Below are 24,097 nucleotides of genomic sequence, written 5' to 3' on the forward strand. Positions count from 1 at the left end.
CCTGCAGCTGTGGGTTCGGCAGCCCAGGGAAGGCCAGCTGCTGGCAGGGAGTCAGTGAGGATCTGTGCGCACTTGTCCCAACCTTGGACGCCTGACGCTGGCCTGGTTTTATGGTGCATGTCGGCGGTGACTGGGGCCTCCCACTTGGTCACTCCTCCCACTTGGTCACTCCTCCCACACAGGCGAGATGAAGCCAGCAGCCGGTTGGCCCTGGACGCCTGCTTGGCTTTTCCAGCAAAGTCCCTTGCCAGAGATTCACGGGTGAGAGGTAAGTAACCATACCAGGCACCTTTCCAGGAACCGCAGTGCAAGGACACTGCAGGGACATGGGGTTACAGGAAAGGCAGAGATGCAGCAGGTCCCCATGGTGAGCATACCAAGTAAACAAATGCTGCTCTGTACTTTTAACTCTGTGATTATCAACATGTCCTGTCCATGCAGGTACCACGGGGCAGGCTGGCGCAGGGCTTACCTCGAAGCACCAGAGACCCTCGATGTCTCTGCTCCTCTCAAAGCAGGTGGGTACCAGCCCCTCATCCAGGCAGCATTTCAGGGCACATAGGCCAGAGGCACCGGCACCAGTGATGGCTGCTTTCCAGGCAGCCAAGTTCTGCGGGACTGTGGTGGTGGCAGGGATGCTGAGGAGTCTTGTCCTGGGGCAAAACACACTTGGGGGTGTGCGGAGCCTGGTGGGTCACAGCAGGGGTGTGCGGTGCCACTTGTTTGGGGATGGCTCTCCCGGTGCTTCCCCAGCCTGACTGAGATCAGCTGGGCTGTCACAAAATGTGTTTCATGCTGATACAATCTACAGGTTCTTCCTGCTGCCCTGCCACACCTCCTGCCTGCGCCTGCCCCTGCAAAGGGCTCATGAGGACCTGTAAGGACATAACAATGCTGACACTGCCATGGGACTTCCTGGGCTCAGGGCTGAAATGTGGCCATGCTGCAGACTTTGGCAGGTCATGGCATTGAAAACAAAAGCTTGTGGATGCTGAGTGCGCTGATAGCCAGCAGCTGTGCGGCCCTGGCATGTAGTGGCCAGGAGCCCCATCACCACTGTATGTCCCCAGCTACCCAGTGGTGGAGCTACATGCAGGAGATGAGGGTGACACTGGGCTGTGCTACTGTAACTACCCTGAGTGAGGCTGTTTTGCCTCACGTTTGCATGCGTGTGCATGTGTGCAGCCTGCGCTGCCATGGGGTGTGGGCATGAGGCTGACCTCAAACTCCTGTGAGTCCTGTGGGCGCACAGGGTATCATGGTGGCACCAGTAACAGGAAAGACACCTGTCTCCATTTAACGCATTTATCCAGTTAGGAAGTCTGCTGTGCCTTTGCCGCTCAGCTCTTGTGTGAGTGTGCCAGTGGTGGCATGGCTGGGTTAGAGGTGACAGAAAAGCCTGGTGTGTCCTTGCTGGGTTGAAAGAGCAGGCTGAGAGGGACTGGATTTTACTGTGTGCGTGAGCAGGTTTTCCCTTCTGTCCCTGGCTGTGGCTTCCTAGGGAAAGGCGGAGACTGGGCACTGGGGTTTTATTTCACGGGCTGGGGAGGCTCTGTGCATCTTGGGCTTCTGGGGTGGGCACAGCGGGGCCATGTGGGGCAGGAGGGAGGGGTCCTGCCAGCACCGGGGTGCACAGGTTACTAGGGAGCAGGGGATGAACAGCCCGCCCCCCTGGCACATCCCTTTCTGCACTTGTGGGTCACCTACAAGTAAGCAAAACCGATGGCGAGGATGGCCACAGCTCCAACCAGCTTGAAGAAGAGGGGCACGGCGGGAGCTGATGGGTGCTCCTCCACGAGCCGCGTCTGCAGGGGCTTGATGATGCGCTGCCGCTGGGTGAGGATGGCCTCCCTGGCACCGGCCCACTTGCCTGGGCCCCGCAGGCGGTACTGGTATGGTGTGCAGGGCCCGAAGGCAACCTCCAGCGCCAGCTTGGGGTCGGTGAGGAAGAGGGTGAGCAGGTTGGGCTTGACCCCCACCTGGCAGGCAAGCTCATCCATGTAGGGGATGTAATCCACCTGGATGGTGTGCCGCTGGCTCTTCACGTACCTGTGGACATGGAGGGTGCGCGGGTGGTAGGGGCAGAACTGGCAGATGCCTCGCATGCCAGCAAGGTGGTATTGAATGGACTACCATTGGATGTATCAGAAGGGTGGGGTTAGAGCAGCTGAGCACATCCCTGCCATTTGCTGGCCAGGGCAAATATGCCTGGAAACAACATAGGACAGGACAGATGCCCAACATCAGCTGTACCCAAAACAGTGCCCTCCCTGTTCCCAGGGGGATCTTACTGTTTTGCCATTGCTTCTCTCTTCTGCTTGATGTCCGTCTCCATGCAGTGTCGTGGAGGAAGCTTGTTCAACCCTAGGAAGGATAAGCCACAGCATGGCAGTGCTGGCAACAATGGCTGGGATGTATGCTGGCCATGCCATTGGCTACTGCCAGGATGGCACAGCCAGCTGCTGCCTCCCAGCCATGGCTGGGCACCTTTTAACCCAGCTCCAGGGGTCCTGGCTTAGGCTGCAGCCACAGGGGAGATTTGTCTCACTTACCCTTGAAGACTCGGGTGGCCCAGCGACACTGGAGCTCGGAGATGGGCATGATGGCACCCAGGGGCTGGATGAGGCCAATGAAAGCTAGTGTCGACTTCTCCAGGTCAGGGGGGAACATGAATTTGTAGAGAGAAATCTGGTTCTCCACCACCTTCACACAGCCTTCGAGGAAGGGGAAGGAAAAGCTGTATCCCGTGGCAAAGACCACAGCGTCAATATCTTCCCTGGTACCATCTTCAAAGATGGCAGATGTCTCTGTGAACTCCTGGATGTTTGGCTTCACCAGCACCCTGCCCGAAATGATGCGGTTGGGCAGGTCGTCATTGATGGTTGGGTGTTGGTCAAGGACCCTGAAAGTACAAGGAACCATGAGGGTGCTGCGGTGGGTGTCTCTGCTCCGTGTCCTGCTCCAGCCATGGCTCCCTGATCTGGAGGTGTGGGTCCCCAGGGATGCTCGTCCACAGGGATGCTCATTTCCAGTGGGGCTGTTCCCACAGGGGTGCTTGGCAGGTGCCACTGCACTGCACCAAGGTTCCCTGGAAGGGGCCGTGGTGGCTCCCTGGAGCATTGCCTGGGCATCACACAGCTATTAACCAGGTTCCCAGGGCTGGTGCCTTGACCCAGGTCAGGCACACAGAGCATGGGAATGGCTGAGCGGTGCTGGACAGGTGGGAGGCAGAGGGTCCCTCTTGGGAAGGGGGAGCATTTGCTGGCACCTGTGCTTTGGCTTCAGGCCGTAGAGAGAGTGGTTGAACCTGGCATTCAGCTGCTTCTCCACAGAGTTGCTCACCATGGACTGGCTCAGCAGGTTCTTCAGGAACGCGTTGGTGCGGGTGGTGATGATGGTATCAATGGGGTAGCCCTGATCTCCAACACGGTTGAAGATCCAAGCTCCACGGCGGGTGCTGAGGAAGACCTGGGCAAGGAAGTAAGCGTTGCCTCCTGAAGGCTTTGCAGGTCCTGAGGGGCTGCATGGGGGAGACGCGTCCCTGCCTCAGGGTAGGTCCTCTTCCTGCTGCCCAAGCACTCAGCAAAGACCAGGAGGGAAGAGAGAGCTGGGGGTCAGCACCTAGCAGGGGCAGGGAAGTAGGGAGCGGCCCAGGGGCAGCCCCAGTCCAGGGCTCAGAGATGGAAATTGGGGTATCCATAGAGGATTGAGTCTCAACTGATAGAGGCTGGGATAGTGGGAGCCAGCACCGCCAGCTGCAGTGAGTACCAGGACAGAGCAGTGGCTTTCCCAGCACATTGGTCCCGGTGTCCTTGTGGAGCTGGCAGTGTCCCATGAGGCGCTGCCCTGGCCAGTGGGACCGCAGTCCTGCCGCTCACCTGCTTGGCTGTTTGGCTGATCTCCACAGCCAGGTCTGCCCCTGAATTCCCGATCCCAATGACAACGACCCTCTTGTCTGTGAAGTCCCGAGTGTCCTTGTAGTCTCGGCTATGGATGTAGTGACCCTTGAAGTTGTTGATTCCTGTGGGCAGGGAGGAGGGATGCTTGGCTTCCCAGGCACTGGGCTGGAGGGTTACCTCCTGAAACACTGAGTTGGGGGTGTCTCTGGCCCTGCCAGACCCTTTCCTGGGGAGCATGGGAGCTCTCCTGGAGCTGTCTCGAGGCAGGGAAATGCTGAGGCCAGAAGGAAGAGCAATAGGGAGAATAGGGACTGCCACAGCCAAGCTTTCTGGGGTCTCTCCTCATGCCTGGGTGTGGGGCAGTACCTGGAAAGGTGCTCAGCGGGAGGTGGGCCTCGGTGTGGTGCCCGGTGCACACCAGCACAGCATCAAAGACGGCCACCTCCTGCTTCCCCTCGCTCTCCGTCACCACCTCCCACTGGCCCGTGGCGGCAAAGTCGGGGCGCTTGGACACACGGCACACACTGGTCTGGGTGCAGGGGGAGCGGGCGTCAGGCACCCTGTGCCCCGGCCCTGTTTTGCTGCTCACCCCAGACCCTGGCGGCTCTCACCCTGAATCGGATGTGGCGGAGCAGGTCGAAGTGCTGGGCGTACATGCGGAAGTACTCCATGATCTTGGAGTTGTGCATGTAGTTGGGGAAGTCCTCAGGTATGAGGAAGTCGCTGAAGCACATCATCTCCTTGGAGGTGTTGATGATGACAGAGCGGTAGATGCTGGCGCGGCCCTCCTCGGGGTGCTCCTGCAGGAGTGGGGCATGGCCTTGTGTGGTCAGGCACCATGATGGGGGCGGATGGCTGGGGCTGATGTGGTGGCTCTTTATGTAGAGCCCCTGCCCTCAGCTCGCCCTCAGGACCCCGCCACAGCCGGCTGCATGCCACCCCACCAGCAGCCACTGATCCCCCAGCTGCTGCAGTACTGACCCCCAGCAAGACATGTGGCCAGCAGGGTTTACCTCAAACCTCCAGAGCCCTCCAATGTCCCAGCTCCTCTCGAAGCAGATGGGCTCCAGTGACTCCTGCAGGCAGGCTTTGATGGCACACAGCCCGCTGCTGCCCCCTCCAATGATGGCCACCCTCTTTGCCATGCTGCCCTCCACCTCTGGTCTCTGTCTGGAGACAGTGCCAGAGAACGGGGCTTAAGGGCACGGCTTGCAGCTGTGCACAGTTTGGTCCTGTGCTCCAAAATGGTCACAAGCTCAGGGGCAGCCCCCAAAGTTTTGTCTGGGACTGTGAGAGTACAGCTATTCCCCGGCTCCAGCAGGAATCTGGTCAGTGCTGGGGTTTTTCACCATTGCAGTGTTTACATTCAGACACTTGGGAGATGTGCTATCAAGAGTTACGGATTCTCAAAATCTCCCCCCTCATGGTATGTCCAAGCAATGGAGGCACGCTGGAGTGCCGTGCCCTCCCACGGGGACCCATGACTCCCACCCTGGTGGACACAGCCCCTGCATCTGCACTTTGCCCTCCGCCTTCCTCAGCGTAAATGCTGGTGGCACCACGCCGGCACCTGCTGCGTGCTGGCACCCACCAGCACCCCCTCCACTGACCTGCAGCTGTGGGTTCGGCAGCCCAGGGAAGGCCAGCTGCTGGCAAGGAGTCAGTGAGGATCTGTGCGCACTTGTCCCAACCTTGGACGCCTGACGCTGGCCTGGTTTTATGGTGCATGTCGGCGGTGACTGGGGCCTCCCACTTGGTCACTCCTCCCACTTGGTCACTCCTCCCACACAGGCGAGATGAAGCCAGCAGCCGGTTGGCCCTGGACGCCTGCTTGGCTTTTCCAGCAAAGTCCCTTGCCAGAGATTCACGGGTGAGAGGTAAGTAACCATACCAGGCACCTTTCCAGGAACCGCAGTGCAAGGACACTGCAGGGACATGGGGTTACAGGAAAGGCAGAGATGCAGCAGGTCCCCATGGTGAGCATACCAAGTAAACAAATGCTGCTCTGTACTTTTAACTCTGTGATTATCAACATGTCCTGTCCATGCAGGTACCACGGGGCAGGCTGGCGCAGGGCTTACCTCGAAGCACCAGAGACCCTCGATGTCTCTGCTCCTCTCAAAGCAGGTGGGTACCAGCCCCTCATCCAGGCAGCATTTCAGGGCACATAGGCCAGAGGCACCGGCACCAGTGATGGCTGCTTTCCAGGCAGCCAAGTTCTGCGGGACTGTGGTGGTGGCGGGGATGCTGAGGAGTCTTGTCCTGGGGCAAAACACACTTGGGGGTGTGCGGAGCCTGGTGGGTCACAGCAGGGGTGTGCGGTGCCACTTGTTTGGGGATGGCTGTCCCGGTGCTTCCCCAGCCTGACTGAGATCAGCTGGGCTGTCACAAAATGTGTTTCATGCTGATACAATCTACAGGTTCTTCCTGCTGCCCTGCCACACCTCCTGCCTGCGCCTGCCCCTGCAAAGGGCTCATGAGGACCTGTAAGGACATAACAATGCTGACACTGCCATGGGACTTCCTGGGCTCAGGGCTGAGATGTGGCCATGCTGCAGACTTTGGCAGGTCATGGCATTGAAAACAAAAGCTTGTGGATGCTGAGTGCGCTGATAGCCAGCAGCTGTGCGGCCCTGGCATGTAGTGGCCAGGAGCCCCATCACCACTGTATGTCCCCAGCTACCCAGTGGTGGAGCTACATGCAGGAGATGAGGGTGACACTGGGCTGTGCTACTGTAACTACCCTGAGTGAGGCTGTTTTGCCTCACGTTTGCATGCGTGTGCATGTGTGCAGCCTGCGCTGCCATGGGGTGTGGGCATGAGGCTGACCTCAAACTCCTGTGAGTCCTGTGGGCGCACAGGGTATCATGGTGGCACCAGTAACAGGAAAGACACCTGTCTCCATTTAACGCATTTATCCAGTTAGGAAGTCTGCTGTGCCTTTGCCGCTCAGCTCTTGTGTGAGTGTGCCAGTGGTGGCATGGCTGGGTTAGAGGTGACAGAAAAGCCTGGTGTGTCCTTGCTGGGTTGAAAGAGCAGGCTGAGAGGGACTGGATTTTACTGTGTGCGTGAGCAGGTTTTCCCTTCTGTCCCTGGCTGTGGCTTCCTAGGGAAAGGCGGAGACTGGGCACTGGGGTTTTATTTCACGGGCTGGGGAGGCTCTGTGCATCTTGGGCTTCTGGGGTGGGCACAGCGGGGCCATGTGGGGCAGGAGGGAGGGGTCCTGCCAGCACCGGGGTGCACAGGTTACTAGGGAGCAGGGGATGAACAGCCCGCCCCCCTGGCACATCCCTTTCTGCACTTGTGGGTCACCTACAAGTAAGCAAAACCGATGGCGAGGATGGCCACAGCTCCAACCAGCTTGAAGAAGAGGGGCACGGCGGGAGCTGATGGGTGCTCCTCCACGAGCCGCGTCTGCAGGGGCTTGATGATGCGCTGCCGCTGGGTGAGGATGGCCTCCCTGGCACCGGCCCACTTGCCTGGGCCCCGCAGGCGGTACTGGTATGGTGTGCAGGGCCCGAAGGCAACCTCCAGCGCCAGCTTGGGGTCGGTGAGGAAGAGGGTGAGCAGGTTGGGCTTGACCCCCACCTGGCAGGCAAGCTCATCCATGTAGGGGATGTAATCCACCTGGATGGTGTGCCGCTGGCTCTTCACGTACCTGTGGACATGGAGGGTGCGCGGGTGGTAGGGGCAGAACTGGCAGATGCCTCGCATGCCAGCAAGGTGGTATTGAATGGACTACCATTGGATGTATCAGAAGGGTGGGGTTAGAGCAGCTGAGCACATCCCTGCCATTTGCTGGCCAGGGCAAATATGCCTGGAAACAACATAGGACAGGACAGATGCCCAACATCAGCTGTACCCAAAACAGTGCCCTCCCTGTTCCCAGGGGGATCTTACTGTTTTGCCATTGCTTCTCTCTTCTGCTTGATGTCCGTCTCCATGCAGTGTCGTGGAGGAAGCTTGTTCAACCCTAGGAAGGATAAGCCACAGCATGGCAGTGCTGGCAACAATGGCTGGGATGTATGCTGGCCATGCCATTGGCTACTGCCAGGATGGCACAGCCAGCTGCTGCCTCCCAGCCATGGCTGGGCACCTTTTAACCCAGCTCCAGGGGTCCTGGCTTAGGCTGCAGCCACAGGGGAGATTTGTCTCACTTACCCTTGAAGACTCGGGTGGCCCAGCGACACTGGAGCTCGGAGATGGGCATGATGGCACCCAGGGGCTGGATGAGGCCAATGAAAGCTAGTGTCGACTTCTCCAGGTCAGGGGGGAACATGAATTTGTAGAGAGAAATCTGGTTCTCCACCACCTTCACACAGCCTTCGAGGAAGGGGAAGGAAAAGCTGTATCCCGTGGCAAAGACCACAGCGTCAATATCTTCCCTGGTACCATCTTCAAAGATGGCAGATGTCTCTGTGAACTCCTGGATGTTTGGCTTCACCAGCACCCTGCCCGAAATGATGCGGTTGGGCAGGTCGTCATTGATGGTTGGGTGTTGGTCAAGGACCCTGAAAGTACAAGGAACCATGAGGGTGCTGCGGTGGGTGTCTCTGCTCCGTGTCCTGCTCCAGCCATGGCTCCCTGATCTGGAGGTGTGGGTCCCCAGGGATGCTCGTCCACAGGGATGCTCATTTCCAGTGGGGCTGTTCCCACAGGGGTGCTTGGCAGGTGCCACTGCACTGCACCAAGGTTCCCTGGAAGGGGCCGTGGTGGCTCCCTGGAGCATTGCCTGGGCATCACACAGCTATTAACCAGGTTCCCAGGGCTGGTGCCTTGACCCAGGTCAGGCACACAGAGCATGGGAATGGCTGAGCGGTGCTGGACAGGTGGGAGGCAGAGGGTCCCTCTTGGGAAGGGGGAGCATTTGCTGGCACCTGTGCTTTGGCTTCAGGCCGTAGAGAGAGTGGTTGAACCTGGCATTCAGCTGCTTCTCCACAGAGTTGCTCACCATGGACTGGCTCAGCAGGTTCTTCAGGAACGCGTTGGTGCGGGTGGTGATGATGGTATCAATGGGGTAGCCCTGATCTCCAACACGGTTGAAGATCCAAGCTCCACGGCGGGTGCTGAGGAAGACCTGGGCAAGGAAGTAAGCGTTGCCTCCTGAAGGCTTTGCAGGTCCTGAGGGGCTGCATGGGGGAGACGCGTCCCTGCCTCAGGGTAGGTCCTCTTCCTGCTGCCCAAGCACTCAGCAAAGACCAGGAGGGAAGAGAGAGCTGGGGGTCAGCACCTAGCAGGGGCAGGGAAGTAGGGAGCGGCCCAGGGGCAGCCCCAGTCCAGGGCTCAGAGATGGAAATTGGGGTATCCATAGAGGATTGAGTCTCAACTGATAGAGGCTGGGATAGTGGGAGCCAGCACCGCCAGCTGCAGTGAGTACCAGGACAGAGCAGTGGCTTTCCCAGCACATTGGTCCCGGTGTCCTTGTGGAGCTGGCAGTGTCCCATGAGGCGCTGCCCTGGCCAGTGGGACCGCAGTCCTGCCGCTCACCTGCTTGGCTGTTTGGCTGATCTCCACAGCCAGGTCTGCCCCTGAATTCCCGATCCCAATGACAACGACCCTCTTGTCTGTGAAGTCCCGAGTGTCCTTGTAGTCTCGGCTATGGATGTAGTGACCCTTGAAGTTGTTGATTCCTGTGGGCAGGGAGGAGGGATGCTTGGCTTCCCAGGCACTGGGCTGGAGGGTTACCTCCTGAAACACTGAGTTGGGGGTGTCTCTGGCCCTGCCAGACCCTTTCCTGGGGAGCATGGGAGCTCTCCTGGAGCTGTCTCGAGGCAGGGAAATGCTGAGGCCAGAAGGAAGAGCAATAGGGAGAATAGGGACTGCCACAGCCAAGCTTTCTGGGGTCTCTCCTCATGCCTGGGTGTGGGGCAGTACCTGGAAAGGTGCTCAGCGGGAGGTGGGCCTCGGTGTGGTGCCCGGTGCACACCAGCACAGCATCAAAGACGGCCACCTCCTGCTTCCCCTCGCTCTCCGTCACCACCTCCCACTGGCCCGTGGCGGCAAAGTCGGGGCGCTTGGACACACGGCACACACTGGTCTGGGTGCAGGGGGAGCGGGCGTCAGGCACCCTGTGCCCCGGCCCTGTTTTGCTGCTCACCCCAGACCCTGGCGGCTCTCACCCTGAATCGGATGTGGCGGAGCAGGTCGAAGTGCTGGGCGTACATGCGGAAGTACTCCATGATCTTGGAGTTGTGCATGTAGTTGGGGAAGTCCTCAGGTATGAGGAAGTCGCTGAAGCACATCATCTCCTTGGAGGTGTTGATGATGACAGAGCGGTAGATGCTGGCGCGGCCCTCCTCGGGGTGCTCCTGCAGGAGTGGGGCATGGCCTTGTGTGGTCAGGCACCATGATGGGGGCGGATGGCTGGGGCTGATGTGGTGGCTCTTTATGTAGAGCCCCTGCCCTCAGCTCGCCCTCAGGACCCCGCCACAGCCGGCTGCATGCCACCCCACCAGCAGCCACTGATCCCCCAGCTGCTGCAGTACTGACCCCCAGCAAGACATGTGGCCAGCAGGGTTTACCTCAAACCTCCAGAGCCCTCCAATGTCCCAGCTCCTCTCGAAGCAGATGGGCTCCAGTGACTCCTGCAGGCAGGCTTTGATGGCACACAGCCCGCTGCTGCCCCCTCCAATGATGGCCACCCTCTTTGCCATGCTGCCCTCCACCTCTGGTCTCTGTCTGGAGACAGTGCCAGAGAACGGGGCTTAAGGGCACGGCTTGCAGCTGTGCACAGTTTGGTCCTGTGCTCCAAAATGGTCACAAGCTCAGGGGCAGCCCCCAAAGTTTTGTCTGGGACTGTGAGAGTACAGCTATTCCCCGGCTCCAGCAGGAATCTGGTCAGTGCTGGGGTTTTTCACCATTGCAGTGTTTACATTCAGACACTTGGGAGATGTGCTATCAAGAGTTACGGATTCTCAAAATCTCCCCCCTCATGGTATGTCCAAGCAATGGAGGCACGCTGGAGTGCCGTGCCCTCCCACGGGGACCCATGACTCCCACCCTGGTGGACACAGCCCCTGCATCTGCACTTTGCCCTCCGCCTTCCTCAGCGTAAATGCTGGTGGCACCACGCCGGCACCTGCTGCGTGCTGGCACCCACCAGCACCCCCTCCACTGACCTGCAGCTGTGGGTTCGGCAGCCCAGGGAAGGCCAGCTGCTGGCAGGGAGTCAGTGAGGATCTGTGCGCACTTGTCCCAACCTTGGACGCCTGACGCTGGCCTGGTTTTATGGTGCATGTCGGCGGTGACTGGGGCCTCCCACTTGGTCACTCCTCCCACTTGGTCACTCCTCCCACACAGGCGAGATGAAGCCAGCAGCCGGTTGGCCCTGGACGCCTGCTTGGCTTTTCCAGCAAAGTCCCTTGCCAGAGATTCACGGGTGAGAGGTAAGTAACCATACCAGGCACCTTTCCAGGAACCGCAGTGCAAGGACACTGCAGGGACATGGGGTTACAGGAAAGGCAGAGATGCAGCAGGTCCCCATGGTGAGCATACCAAGTAAACAAATGCTGCTCTGTACTTTTAACTCTGTGATTATCAACATGTCCTGTCCATGCAGGTACCACGGGGCAGGCTGGCGCAGGGCTTACCTCGAAGCACCAGAGACCCTCGATGTCTCTGCTCCTCTCAAAGCAGGTGGGTACCAGCCCCTCATCCAGGCAGCATTTCAGGGCACATAGGCCAGAGGCACCGGCACCAGTGATGGCTGCTTTCCAGGCAGCCAAGTTCTGCGGGACTGTGGTGGTGGCAGGGATGCTGAGGAGTCTTGTCCTGGGGCAAAACACACTTGGGGGTGTGCGGAGCCTGGTGGGTCACAGCAGGGGTGTGCGGTGCCACTTGTTTGGGGATGGCTCTCCCGGTGCTTCCCCAGCCTGACTGAGATCAGCTGGGCTGTCACAAAATGTGTTTCATGCTGATACAATCTACAGGTTCTTCCTGCTGCCCTGCCACACCTCCTGCCTGCGCCTGCCCCTGCAAAGGGCTCATGAGGACCTGTAAGGACATAACAATGCTGACACTGCCATGGGACTTCCTGGGCTCAGGGCTGAGATGTGGCCATGCTGCAGACTTTGGCAGGTCATGGCATTGAAAACAAAAGCTTGTGGATGCTGAGTGCGCTGATAGCCAGCAGCTGTGCGGCCCTGGCATGTAGTGGCCAGGAGCCCCATCACCACTGTATGTCCCCAGCTACCCAGTGGTGGAGCTACATGCAGGAGATGAGGGTGACACTGGGCTGTGCTACTGTAACTACCCTGAGTGAGGCTGTTTTGCCTCACGTTTGCATGCGTGTGCATGTGTGCAGCCTGCGCTGCCATGGGGTGTGGGCATGAGGCTGACCTCAAACTCCTGTGAGTCCTGTGGGCGCACAGGGTATCATGGTGGCACCAGTAACAGGAAAGACACCTGTCTCCATTTAACGCATTTATCCAGTTAGGAAGTCTGCTGTGCCTTTGCCGCTCAGCTCTTGTGTGAGTGTGCCAGTGGTGGCATGGCTGGGTTAGAGGTGACAGAAAAGCCTGGTGTGTCCTTGCTGGGTTGAAAGAGCAGGCTGAGAGGGACTGGATTTTACTGTGTGCGTGAGCAGGTTTTCCCTTCTGTCCCTGGCTGTGGCTTCCTAGGGAAAGGCGGAGACTGGGCACTGGGGTTTTATTTCACGGGCTGGGGAGGCTCTGTGCATCTTGGGCTTCTGGGGTGGGCACAGCGGGGCCATGTGGGGCAGGAGGGAGGGGTCCTGCCAGCACCGGGGTGCACAGGTTACTAGGGAGCAGGGGATGAACAGCCCGCCCCCCTGGCACATCCCTTTCTGCACTTGTGGGTCACCTACAAGTAAGCAAAACCGATGGCGAGGATGGCCACAGCTCCAACCAGCTTGAAGAAGAGGGGCACGGCGGGAGCTGATGGGTGCTCCTCCACGAGCCGCGTCTGCAGGGGCTTGATGATGCGCTGCCGCTGGGTGAGGATGGCCTCCCTGGCACCGGCCCACTTGCCTGGGCCCCGCAGGCGGTACTGGTATGGTGTGCAGGGCCCGAAGGCAACCTCCAGCGCCAGCTTGGGGTCGGTGAGGAAGAGGGTGAGCAGGTTGGGCTTGACCCCCACCTGGCAGGCAAGCTCATCCATGTAGGGGATGTAATCCACCTGGATGGTGTGCCGCTGGCTCTTCACGTACCTGTGGACATGGAGGGTGCGCGGGTGGTAGGGGCAGAACTGGCAGATGCCTCGCATGCCAGCAAGGTGGTATTGAATGGACTACCATTGGATGTATCAGAAGGGTGGGGTTAGAGCAGCTGAGCACATCCCTGCCATTTGCTGGCCAGGGCAAATATGCCTGGAAACAACATAGGACAGGACAGATGCCCAACATCAGCTGTACCCAAAACAGTGCCCTCCCTGTTCCCAGGGGGATCTTACTGTTTTGCCATTGCTTCTCTCTTCTGCTTGATGTCCGTCTCCATGCAGTGTCGTGGAGGAAGCTTGTTCAACCCTAGGAAGGATAAGCCACAGCATGGCAGTGCTGGCAACAATGGCTGGGATGTATGCTGGCCATGCCATTGGCTACTGCCAGGATGGCACAGCCAGCTGCTGCCTCCCAGCCATGGCTGGGCACCTTTTAACCCAGCTCCAGGGGTCCTGGCTTAGGCTGCAGCCACAGGGGAGATTTGTCTCACTTACCCTTGAAGACTCGGGTGGCCCAGCGACACTGGAGCTCGGAGATGGGCATGATGGCACCCAGGGGCTGGATGAGGCCAATGAAAGCTAGTGTCGACTTCTCCAGGTCAGGGGGGAACATGAATTTGTAGAGAGAAATCTGGTTCTCCACCACCTTCACACAGCCTTCGAGGAAGGGGAAGGAAAAGCTGTATCCCGTGGCAAAGACCACAGCGTCAATATCTTCCCTGGTACCATCTTCAAAGATGGCAGATGTCTCTGTGAACTCCTGGATGTTTGGCTTCACCAGCACCCTGCCCGAAATGATGCGGTTGGGCAGGTCGTCATTGATGGTTGGGTGTTGGTCAAGGACCCTGAAAGTACAAGGAACCATGAGGGTGCTGCGGTGGGTGTCTCTGCTCCGTGTCCTGCTCCAGCCATGGCTCCCTGATCTGGAGGTGTGGGTCCCCAGGGATGCTCGTCCACAGGGATGCTCATTTCCAGTGGGGCTGTTCCCACAGGGGTGCTTGGCAGGTGCCACTGCACTGCACCAAGGTTCCCTGGAAGGGGCCGTGGTGGCTCCCTGGAGCATTGCCTGGGCATCACACAGCTATTAACCAGGTTCCCAGGGCTGGTGCCTTGACCCAGGTCAGGCACACAGAGCATGGGAATGGCTGAGCGGTGCTGGACAGGTGGGAGGCAGAGGGTCCCTCTTGGGAAGGGGGAGCATTTGCTGGCACCTGTGCTTTGGCTTCAGGCCGTAGAGAGAGTGGTTGAACCTGGCATTCAGCTGCTTCTCCACAGAGTTGCTCACCATGGACTGGCTCAGCAGGTTCTTCAGGAACGCGTTGGTGCGGGTGGTGATGATGGTATCAATGGGGTAGCCCTGATCTCCAACACGGTTGAAGATCCAAGCTCCACGGCGGGTGCTGAGGAAGACCTGGGCAAGGAAGTAAGCGTTGCCTCCTGAAGGCTTTGCAGGTCCTGAGGGGCTGCATGGGGGAGACGCGTCCCTGCCTCAGGGTAGGTCCTCTTCCTGCTGCCCAAGCACTCAGCAAAGACCAGGAGGGAAGAGAGAGCTGGGGGTCAGCACCTAGCAGGGGCAGGGAAGTAGGGAGCGGCCCAGGGGCAGCCCCAGTCCAGGGCTCAGAGATGGAAATTGGGGTATCCATAGAGGATTGAGTCTCAACTGATAGAGGCTGGGATAGTGGGAGCCAGCACCGCCAGCTGCAGTGAGTACCAGGACAGAGCAGTGGCTTTCCCAGCACATTGGTCCCGGTGTCCTTGTGGAGCTGGCAGTGTCCCATGAGGCGCTGCCCTGGCCAGTGGGACCGCAGTCCTGCCGCTCACCTGCTTGGCTGTTTGGCTGATCTCCACAGCCAGGTCTGCCCCTGAATTCCCGATCCCAATGACAACGACCCTCTTGTCTGTGAAGTCCCGAGTGTCCTTGTAGTCTCGGCTATGGATGTAGTGACCCTTGAAGTTGTTGATTCCTGTGGGCAGGGAGGAGGGATGCTTGGCTTCCCAGGCACTGGGCTGGAGGGTTACCTCCTGAAACACTGAGTTGGGGGTGTCTCTGGCCCTGCCAGACCCTTTCCTGGGGAGCATGGGAGCTCTCCTGGAGCTGTCTCGAGGCAGGGAAATGCTGAGGCCAGAAGGAAGAGCAATAGGGAGAATAGGGACTGCCACAGCCAAGCTTTCTGGGGTCTCTCCTCATGCCTGGGTGTGGGGCAGTACCTGGAAAGGTGCTCAGCGGGAGGTGGGCCTCGGTGTGGTGCCCGGTGCACACCAGCACAGCATCAAAGACGGCCACCTCCTGCTTCCCCTCGCTCTCCGTCACCACCTCCCACTGGCCCGTGGCGGCAAAGTCGGGGCGCTTGGACACACGGCACACACTGGTCTGGGTGCAGGGGGAGCGGGCGTCAGGCACCCTGTGCCCCGGCCCTGTTTTGCTGCTCACCCCAGACCCTGGCGGCTCTCACCCTGAATCGGATGTGGCGGAGCAGGTCGAAGTGCTGGGCGTACATGCGGAAGTACTCCATGATCTTGGAGTTGTGCATGTAGTTGGGGAAGTCCTCAGGTATGAGGAAGTCGCTGAAGCACATCATCTCCTTGGAGGTGTTGATGATGACAGAGCGGTAGATGCTGGCGCGGCCCTCCTCGGGGTGCTCCTGCAGGAGTGGGGCATGGCCTTGTGTGGTCAGGCACCATGATGGGGGCGGATGGCTGGGGCTGATGTGGTGGCTCTTTATGTAGAGCCCCTGCCCTCAGCTCGCCCTCAGGACCCCGCCACAGCCGGCTGCATGCCACCCCACCAGCAGCCACTGATCCCCCAGCTGCTGCAGTACTGACCCCCAGCAAGACATGTGGCCAGCAGGGTTTACCTCAAACCTCCAGAGCCCTCCAATGTCCCAGCTCCTCTCGAAGCAGATGGGCTCCAGTGACTCCTGCAGGCAGGCTTTGATGGCACACAGCCCGCTGCTGCCCCCTCCAATGATGGCCACCCTCTTTGCCATGCTGCCCTCCACCTCTGGTCTCTGTCTGGAGACAGTGCCAGAGAACGGGGCTTAAGGGCACGGCTTGCAGCTGTGCACAGTTTGGTCCTGTGCTCCAAAATGGTCACAAGCTCAGGGGCAGCCCCCAAAGTTTTGTCTGGGACTGTGAGAGTACAGCTATTCCCCGGCTCCAGCAGGAATCTGGTCAGTGCTGGGGTTTTTCACCATTGCAGTGTTTACATTCAGACACTTGGGAGATGTGCTATCAAGAGTTACGGATTCTCAAAATCTCCCCCCTCATGGTATGTCCAAGCAATGGAGGCACGCTGGAGTGCCGTGCCCTCCCACGGGGACCCATGACTCCCACCCTGGTGGACACAGCCCCTGCATCTGCACTTTGCCCTCCGCCTTCCTCAGCGTAAATGCTGGTGGCACCACGCCGGCACCTGCTGCGTGCTGGCACCCACCAGCACCCCCTCCACTGACCTGCAGCTGTGGGTTCGGCAGCCCAGGGAAGGCCAGCTGCTGGCAAGGAGTCAGTGAGGATCTGTGCGCACTTGTCCCAACCTTGGACGCCTGACGCTGGCCTGGTTTTATGGTGCATGTCGGCGGTGACTGGGGCCTCCCACTTGGTCACTCCTCCCACTTGGTCACTCCTCCCACACAGGCGAGATGAAGCCAGCAGCCGGTTGGCCCTGGACGCCTGCTTGGCTTTTCCAGCAAAGTCCCTTGCCAGAGATTCACGGGTGAGAGGTAAGTAACCATACCAGGCACCTTTCCAGGAACCGCAGTGCAAGGACACTGCAGGGACATGGGGTTACAGGAAAGGCAGAGATGCAGCAGGTCCCCATGGTGAGCATACCAAGTAAACAAATGCTGCTCTGTACTTTTAACTCTGTGATTATCAACATGTCCTGTCCATGCAGGTACCACGGGGCAGGCTGGCGCAGGGCTTACCTCGAAGCACCAGAGACCCTCGATGTCTCTGCTCCTCTCAAAGCAGGTGGGTACCAGCCCCTCATCCAGGCAGCATTTCAGGGCACATAGGCCAGAGGCACCGGCACCAGTGATGGCTGCTTTCCAGGCAGCCAAGTTCTGCGGGACTGTGGTGGTGGCGGGGATGCTGAGGAGTCTTGTCCTGGGGCAAAACACACTTGGGGGTGTGCGGAGCCTGGTGGGTCACAGCAGGGGTGTGCGGTGCCACTTGTTTGGGGATGGCTCTCCCGGTGCTTCCCCAGCCTGACTGAGATCAGCTGGGCTGTCACAAAATGTGTTTCATGCTGATACAATCTACAGGTTCTTCCTGCTGCCCTGCCACACCTCCTGCCTGCGCCTGCCCCTGCAAAGGGCTCATGAGGACCTGTAAGGACATAACAATGCTGACACTGCCATGGGACTTCCTGGGCTCAGGGCTGAAATGTGGCCATGCTGCAGACTTTGGCAGGTCATGGCATTGAAAACAAAAGCTTGTGGATGCTGAGTGCGCTGATAGCCAGCAGCTGTGCGGCCCTGGCATGTAGTGGCCAGGAGCCCCATCACCACTGTATGTCCCCAGCTACCCAGTGGTGGAGCTACATGCAGGAGATGAGGGTGACACTGGGCTGTGCTACTGTAACTACCCTGAGTGAGGCTGTTTTGCCTCACGTTTGCATGCGTGTGCATGTGTGCAGCCTGCGCTGCCATGGGGTGTGGGCATGAGGCTGACCTACTGCTGCTCAGGTCAGACTGGGTATCATTCAGCAGGTGCTGAACAACTGTGTTGTTCATAGCTTGTCTTTCTTGGATTTTATTCCCATTTCTTTTTTCCCTTTCATTATTTTTTTTTCATTATTAAACTGTTTTTATCTCAACCCATGGGTTTTACCTTTTTCTCATTCTCCTCCTCATCCCATGGGGTGTGAGGAGCGAGCAATCGGCTGTGTAGTACTTAGTTGCCGTCTGGGTTTAAACCATGACAGGGAATTATCCCAACCCTTGTACCTGGGGGCACACATGGTTCCAGCTGCTCTGCTGGCACCAGGTACCACATTGCCTATGTCCCCCCTGCCCCTGGGCTGGGCATGTTTGCACAGTGTTCCTGGAGCCATAGCTCACTCCTGGGCCATTGGAGTCACAGGTGGAGCCAGTGGGACCTGGGTGTGAGGAGCACTGTGCTTCTGGGGTGTTGCTGCTGCCAGGGTGGTGGGGCCGGTTAGGAAAAGGCTTTCCCTGGCAGCAGGAGGCACAGACCAGGTGGCTCTGGAGCACACCACTGGCTCCTGGTCCACCTGCAGCTGGACAGCCCCTGCAGGCTGCAGGGGAAATTTGCTCTCCTGTGTCAGGGGAACTTTGCCCAGAGCAGGATTGTGGAGAGGCCAAGCTCAGCAGCTAAAAGGTTTTTAACCTTCTAAAAGTCATAGTATGTTTGCAGTAAATAAAGGTGTGATAAAGCTTTCTGTCCCTTGCTGTTGACAAGGCTGATCTCTGTCTGGCCAGAGGCACCAAGCTGCCAATCCACACTCTGCCTGTCTTTTGAAAAGCACCAGAAGCATCTCTTACCAGGAAGGTGGATTGGCAAGTGGATCAGCACGGGAATGGCAAGCAGGCAGCACTGGCAGTGCTTCTCTCCCTGCTCCACTTGCAGCTGGCTTCTGGCTCTTTCAAGCTCTGCAGGGATGCCCAAGGTGACAGGTACAGGGGACTTCCAGCTTTCAACCCCACTGCTGTGCTATGAAATCTCTGTGCAGGTTGCCTTTGAATTTGCCCTTCTTCCTTGGCAGCTATAAGAGACGGCACAGCCTTGGACTTTGCCCCCACCTGTGCTTGGGTTCATCACCTGGCTGAACTGCACCATGAGGCACAGGTGACTGTAGGAGTGCATCATGGACAAACCATGGCATTTCAGTCAAGACCAGCTTGTTGATGTCAGTGGGAAATCTACTGTCCCCGTGCCTGGCCAGGATGTAGTGTGTGTTGGGCAGTGCATGCAGACACATCTGCTCCAGGCTTCCACAGTGGGCAGAGGTACTATGGGACAAACCAAGCAGAAAGCACCAGTCTCTTGTCACCAGCAGTTACAAGTGATAATCACAAGAGGAGACCAAAGGTCTCGCTGGGGAAGGTGGAAGTAAACAGAGCAGAGGTGACAGGGCGGCTGGGCAGCCCATGACAAAGTGGGGCTGTGCACTGGAGATAGCAGATGCCACCAAGCAGCTTGTGGAGGGTCCTTCAAGTGAGCTGGGAGCAACTTTTGGCATGCACATGTACGTAGGAACATACCACATATGCACAGAGTTGCTGCCATACTCCTTCTGCCTGGAGAGGAAGACCCCAATGGCTCTAAGAACATTTGGACAAAAAGCACCTTGTGTTTGGGAAAGAGTAGAGCTAGGATGTTTTGGCACAGCTCAATAACCCCTGATCATCCCAAACCCTGACCACACTGGTGTGTGCTGCATGCCAGTGATCTGTAGCCACCAGGGAACTCATGTCTGCCTTGAGGTGGGAGGGCTGGCGGAGGGGCTGTGTGCTGCTGTGCACACTCTGGACTGGCCCAGCCCGCTGCCAGATGTGCAGTGCAACCAGGTGATTGGTTTTTTTGGTTGCTGGAGTGCCAACCCACAGCTGTTAGCTCAGGGCTCAGCTCTGGGGGAACCTTGCCATGTCAAGTGCTTTCATTGCAGCCCCTGTATAACTGACGGTGGGTGACAGACACGTACCCAGATGGATGCTTGTACCAGTGGCCCTCAGGCTGCTCCTGCACACTTCACCCAGAGAAACAGCACGCATAAAACAGACTGGTTTTAATATGACTTAATCCGTGCTTTCCAGGCATTGAGTGTGCTAATGGACCCGAATGGCCATGATGAGCCTCACCTGGGCCCAAACCCCTCCCTCCCCATGCCACGAGCACTATTTAAGTCCAGTCCAGAGCCCTCACTCTCTATCTGGCTGTGGTTCTTGTTGGTGTTGATTCTGTGCTTTTCTGGCTCAGTCTCAGCCCTGGCTTATTACAGAAGTGCCTCATGGTGCTCTTCTGCCAAAGACAAGCAGTTCTCTGTGAAATACAGACTGCCAGGACTAATGGTGCCAGGGTAGGAGAGCCAGCTCACCAGGCAGCATGGGGAGCTGTGGTGGTGTTTGGCAGAGCCAGAGCCTCTTTCTACAGGAGCTGCAGATAAGACTCAGCTCCTGGGGCTGAGTGTGAGCTCCTGGCTGCTGGGCTATGGGGAAGAGGCTCATGCTGCAGCATGATGTCAGCAGCACTGGTAGCATACTGGCAAGCAGGAACTACTGTGAATGTGCTGTACCCCCTGGTAGACTAAAAACCCTGTGGAGGGGAAAAGCAGTTATGAAGTTCTGCACAAGGTCTTCAGGAGCAGGCTGCTATTAGCAGATGCTTTCCCCATTACCTGCTGTCTTGGAGATGGCATGGATGGACCAAACCTGTGGTTGCACCTCTTTTCCCCATGACACTGGGAGCCAGGTGCCTCTGTCTTCCTCACTGCTTCAAGACCTGTTCTCTGTGTAGTACTTAAATCTAGAGCAATGGAAGAGATGCGCTGCTTAGGAAGGCAGAGTTCTTCATAAACTTGAGGAGAGACCCTAGAAAGTGCCCTTCAGGCATATTTTATACACCAGGCTCTGCAGGGCACACTCATAATTGTAATATGATCAGTGTATTTTCAGAGAAGCCACAGCTACCATGTACATCACAGGCTAATGCAGCAGGTGCCCAGCAACAGCATGCAGGTTCACAGTACCAGTTGTGAGCTGCCACACAAATGTGCTGACCCCTCCCTGGGCTCTGCGGGGACTGTTTGTTTGGTTTTTTTCATGGGGCAACAGTCAGTGCTGCTGCTTGGCCCGTGCACACCCTGCCCAACAGGGCAAGACAGCACCAAAGTGCAGGCCCAGGAGCCTGCAGTGCCGCTAGTGTTGAAGTCTTGGTGGAATAGATGGGGTCCAATGTATGAGCTCAAGTCCCAATATCCCCTTCTTGTGCGTGCTTAGAAAACCAGGTGCATGTCTCTTCCTTTGGGAGGAACCCAGTCATCAATGGCTCCAGAGTGCAAAGAGCACTGGTGCACTGAGTGGGGACAACCAGCAGTACTCCACCACACTGTACAGCATGTAGCCCAGCAGCAGACCAAAGAGCACATCTGTCATGTTGTGCCTGCCCAGCATGACCCTTGAAATGCTGACAACGAGAACCCAGAGCACCATGAGGACCCGCAGTGGGACGGCCAGTACCAGGTGGCGCAGAACGAAGCGGCAGACCAGGGCAGCTCTGGTGGCATGGCCAGATGGGAAGGAGTACTTGTCCACTGAGATGGTGACAAACATGTCCATCTTGTTGTGGGTGGGCCGTGGCCGCTTGACAATCCCTTTCACCACTGCCACCATCACGAGATCCAGCAGCAATGCTAGGAAACAGTAACAGTGAGTGAGCAAGGTTTGGGTTTTGGTTTTGTGTTTGTTCATTTTGAGTTGGTTTCCCCCCCCAACCCCCCCCCCCCCCAACTGAAAACAAACCAAGAATCAAAGCAAAGCCATTAGCTAAGAAGAAAGCACTTGGCTACTAAAACAAGCTAAGAGAAGGCAGTGTTTCCCATGGTTATAATACCGAGGCAGGGAGAGCATCCCAATGCTTGGCCTTCTCCAGCATATCTTCAATCTTTCCTCTTGCTGCATGCAGCCTTGCATGCCAGACATCTGCCTGCCACAGCCACCAACACGTCTCTGTCTGGCTTGTACCCAAGGGCTTTTGTGTGTAAAATCTGATCTTGACAAGACTCAGGGCTCAAACCAACCTTTAACCTGAAGGCAACAGAGGAGTTAATAGACCCCACAACTCTCTGGCAACCTGTCCTGAGTCAGCATTGCTTTGCTTACCCTAGTGGGTAGAGGTCAAACAGATGTGCATGAATGACCAACCCATTTCAAGCACTCAGCCACAACTCAGTGTGAGGAGCTCTGAGCTTGTGTGGTGCCAGGGCTCCCGCAGTCTAAATTCTCCCTGCTGCTGGGGGGAATGATGCCAGAAAGTTAACCACACTTTGGTTTTCAATAGCTTAATAAAGGACAATTTAAAAAATGGTGGCTTGCCCCCAGAGAGCTAAAGGCTGTTACAGTAAAAGTCTGAGGTGAAGCATCTGTGAGGAGTGTTGAGTATTTGGCAAGAGCAGCTTCTCCTGTAGGGGAGAGTGCTTTCTGAATCCCTGTTAGCTTTGTTAGCACAGTGCTCAGAGCCAGGGGTACTTCCTCCAAGGAAGTCTTGTGAGAGAACCAACTTCTGCTTGTCCTAAGGCTTGTTTCTGGACAACAGATTTGTTGGTCCCTTCAGTTCATTCCCTTTGGTTAATCATTTAATTTAACAATCTCCCCTCCATGTAAACCTTGTTCAGTTGCTTTTTTAAGATATGATTCTTGGACATTAGGGAACACTCCTTTCCCACGTGAGTGCTGCAGCCCTGGGACAGGGCCCCAGAAAGGTGGGTGGCTCTGACCAGGAGAGTTGAGGGCTGGTCGAGGCCCTGGTACTGGAACAGACCTCCTTGGAGCAGAGGTTAAGTTGGAGGTTTCCAGGTCCCTTCCCACTGCTCTGCTTTGGGACTGTAATTTAACCATGTGCTGCTAAATGAAAAAGATACACAAAACCATGTTTCCTACCAAGCAAATTTCACTTCACATTACAAATGTGAGATGCTAATCATCTGCAACTTAAAGAGTAAGAACTAGGAATCTGAAAAGGTCTGTTTGTTCTGCAGCTCCTAGTTTCTAAATGAGCAAAATTCAGTAAGTACACCTAGTAGGACAGGACGTTGGCAGAGGGGGGAATGGGGGGTGGGGATATTACATCACATAAGATTAAAATGCATGCTTTAAATCAAGTTTCCTCACTGGCTGATACAGAACAATCCATGCAGGCACTACCTGCAGGGAGTCCAAGGGTGTAGACATCTGTGTGGCAGAGCAGCTTTTCAGCAAATGGGATGGTGTCTTAGTACTAGGTAGCTGCACCTCGAATGCGCTGTGCTGATAAGCTGAAGAGGTAAAAGTGAGTTCAGTTCCCTGAAAGCTTTGTACAACTGCAGGAGCAGTTTACCTGTCAGGAGTTTCACTGTGTGTGGTTGCAGCTGTGACGGATGAGCCATATCTGTGCCACCAGGTACTCAAAATCAGCTGGATTCCTCAGGGCTACAGGAAGACTGAGGTTGGCTCAGTTCTGCCCCATCTTTCAGGTCCCATCCTCCCCCCTCGGCTGCAGCCAGCCCCTGCCTGCAGTGCCCCTTTGTGAGTCCCCAGCCTCACCGAATAGCAGATTGAGCAGCACCTCTCTGGCTGCTGAACTGTCGCTTTGGCAGAGCCCGTAGAAGGTGCCAAGCAGCCAGGGGATGCCATGCCCCGAAATCTCGATGACCTTCATGAGGGGGCGGGCGCTGCCCCACGTCGAACCCTCCCCGGCACAGACGCCCAGGCGCTTGGATGCCCAAAGGTCAATGGCCAGCAGGGAGCTGAGGGCGATGCCCAGGAAGGAAGGGTTCAGCTTCATGCAGTCCTCCTCGGGCATGGAGGCTGCCGCGGAGCTGCCCGACTCCTTGCGGCGTGACGGGCTGTCGGGGGAGATGGGGCTGCGCTGGCTCACGAGAGACAGGAACTCTGGGCGGCCGCTGCTGCTGCAGCCGGCGCGTCGCTCGCGGCTGCTCCGGGGGCTCGGCATGGCGAGAAGAGGCGGCTTGGAGGGGGGGGCGGTCACCGGCTGCCAGGCCTGTTCTGCCAACGGGGCCCGGGCGAGTAGCTTGCCTGTCACCCCTGCCCGGGCCTACGTCTCCGTCTCCCGCTACCGGCCCCGCACCTTGCTCGGCACCGTGGCCTCCAGCTACCGCACCTCCGGGGCCCAGTTCCCCCTCCCGCTGTGCTCCGGGACGCCGCACACTGCTCCCCCGGTACCAGGCAGCCCCGATGCCGTCCTGCTTCTTCTTTCACCGCCCACCGTGACGCACCCTGTTGCCATGGAGACAAAGGACCCCTCGGAAGGACTGAGGCGCCCCCTAGCAGCGGGGAGGTCGCTCTTCT

General features: G+C 57.7%; 5 protein-coding genes across 16 annotated transcripts; 1 reads left to right on the forward strand and 4 right to left on the reverse strand.

The window, feature by feature from the left end:
* Positions 1–6: 6 nt before the first annotated feature.
* Positions 7–18,153, forward strand: LOC308223592 (uncharacterized protein; the record flags this gene model as incomplete). Of its 5 annotated transcripts, XR_013957373.1 has the most annotated exons (8): positions 7–268; positions 442–518; positions 5,950–6,026; positions 11,199–11,284; positions 11,458–11,534; positions 16,707–16,792; positions 16,966–17,042; positions 17,336–17,375. XR_013957373.1 is itself a non-coding variant. In XM_080622856.1 (7 exons), the coding sequence occupies exons 1-7, from the start codon at positions 118–120 to the stop codon at positions 17,403–17,405; spliced, it is 615 nt and encodes a 204-aa protein (XP_080478982.1). In that variant the 5' UTR covers positions 7–117. The 5 variants fall into 5 exon arrangements, 4 of the variants coding, with proteins under 4 accessions (XP_080478982.1, XP_080478984.1, XP_080478983.1 ...); XM_080622856.1 differs by lacking the exon at positions 16,707–16,792 and having other exon boundaries at positions 17,336–18,153; XM_080622858.1 differs by lacking the exons at positions 16,966–17,042; positions 17,336–17,375 and having other exon boundaries at positions 16,707–16,847.
* Positions 115–6,127, reverse strand: LOC308223582 (flavin-containing monooxygenase 5-like). 5 transcript variants are annotated; one of them, XR_013957369.1, is made up of 11 exons: positions 5,981–6,127; positions 5,510–5,751; positions 4,511–4,719; positions 4,266–4,428; positions 3,879–4,021; positions 3,269–3,468; positions 2,553–2,902; positions 2,292–2,364; positions 1,708–2,049; positions 473–875; positions 115–243 (listed from the first exon to the last, which is right to left on the reverse strand). XR_013957369.1 is itself a non-coding variant. In XM_080622834.1 (10 exons), the coding sequence occupies exons 1-10, from the start codon at positions 6,043–6,045 to the stop codon at positions 866–868; spliced, it is 1,797 nt and encodes a 598-aa protein (XP_080478960.1). In that variant the 5' UTR covers positions 6,046–6,127; the 3' UTR covers positions 458–865. The 5 variants fall into 5 exon arrangements, 1 of the variants encoding a protein (XP_080478960.1); XR_013957370.1 differs by lacking the exon at positions 5,981–6,127 and adding an exon at positions 4,913–5,069 and having other exon boundaries at positions 4,511–4,699; positions 5,510–5,638; XR_013957371.1 differs by lacking the exon at positions 5,981–6,127 and having other exon boundaries at positions 4,511–4,699; positions 5,510–5,636.
* LOC308223583 (flavin-containing monooxygenase 5-like) lies at positions 6,195–11,144 on the reverse strand. 2 transcript variants are annotated; one of them, XM_080622835.1, is made up of 10 exons: positions 11,018–11,144; positions 10,421–10,577; positions 10,019–10,207; positions 9,774–9,936; positions 9,387–9,529; positions 8,777–8,976; positions 8,061–8,410; positions 7,800–7,872; positions 7,216–7,557; positions 6,195–6,383 (listed from the first exon to the last, which is right to left on the reverse strand). In XM_080622835.1, the coding sequence occupies exons 2-10, from the start codon at positions 10,550–10,552 to the stop codon at positions 6,374–6,376; spliced, it is 1,602 nt and encodes a 533-aa protein (XP_080478961.1). In that variant the 5' UTR covers positions 10,553–10,577; positions 11,018–11,144; the 3' UTR covers positions 6,195–6,373. The 2 variants fall into 2 exon arrangements, with proteins under 2 accessions (XP_080478961.1, XP_080478962.1); XM_080622836.1 differs by lacking the exons at positions 9,387–9,529; positions 9,774–9,936.
* LOC308223581 (flavin-containing monooxygenase 5-like) lies at positions 11,754–17,119 on the reverse strand. 3 transcript variants are annotated; one of them, XM_080622831.1, is made up of 10 exons: positions 16,997–17,119; positions 16,526–16,767; positions 15,527–15,735; positions 15,282–15,444; positions 14,895–15,037; positions 14,285–14,484; positions 13,569–13,918; positions 13,308–13,380; positions 12,724–13,065; positions 11,754–11,891 (listed from the first exon to the last, which is right to left on the reverse strand). In XM_080622831.1, the coding sequence occupies exons 1-10, from the start codon at positions 17,059–17,061 to the stop codon at positions 11,882–11,884; spliced, it is 1,797 nt and encodes a 598-aa protein (XP_080478957.1). In that variant the 5' UTR covers positions 17,062–17,119; the 3' UTR covers positions 11,754–11,881. The 3 variants fall into 3 exon arrangements, with proteins under 3 accessions (XP_080478957.1, XP_080478958.1, XP_080478959.1); XM_080622832.1 differs by lacking the exon at positions 16,997–17,119 and adding an exon at positions 15,929–16,085 and having other exon boundaries at positions 15,527–15,715; positions 16,526–16,654; XM_080622833.1 differs by lacking the exons at positions 14,895–15,037; positions 15,282–15,444 and having other exon boundaries at positions 16,997–17,118.
* A 2,186-nt stretch (positions 18,154–20,339) lies between the features above and the next one.
* PLPP6 (phospholipid phosphatase 6) lies at positions 20,340–23,982 on the reverse strand. The gene is made up of 2 exons (XM_080622854.1): positions 23,333–23,982; positions 20,340–21,444 (listed from the first exon to the last, which is right to left on the reverse strand). The coding sequence occupies exons 1-2, from the start codon at positions 23,739–23,741 to the stop codon at positions 21,074–21,076; spliced, it is 780 nt and encodes a 259-aa protein (XP_080478980.1). The 5' UTR covers positions 23,742–23,982; the 3' UTR covers positions 20,340–21,073.
* Positions 23,983–24,097: the final 115 nt, after the last annotated feature.

The sequence above is a fragment of the Psittacula echo genome, assembly GCF_963264785.1.
Source record: "Psittacula echo genome assembly, chromosome: 7".
NCBI lineage: Eukaryota > Metazoa > Chordata > Aves > Psittaciformes > Psittacidae > Psittacula > Psittacula echo.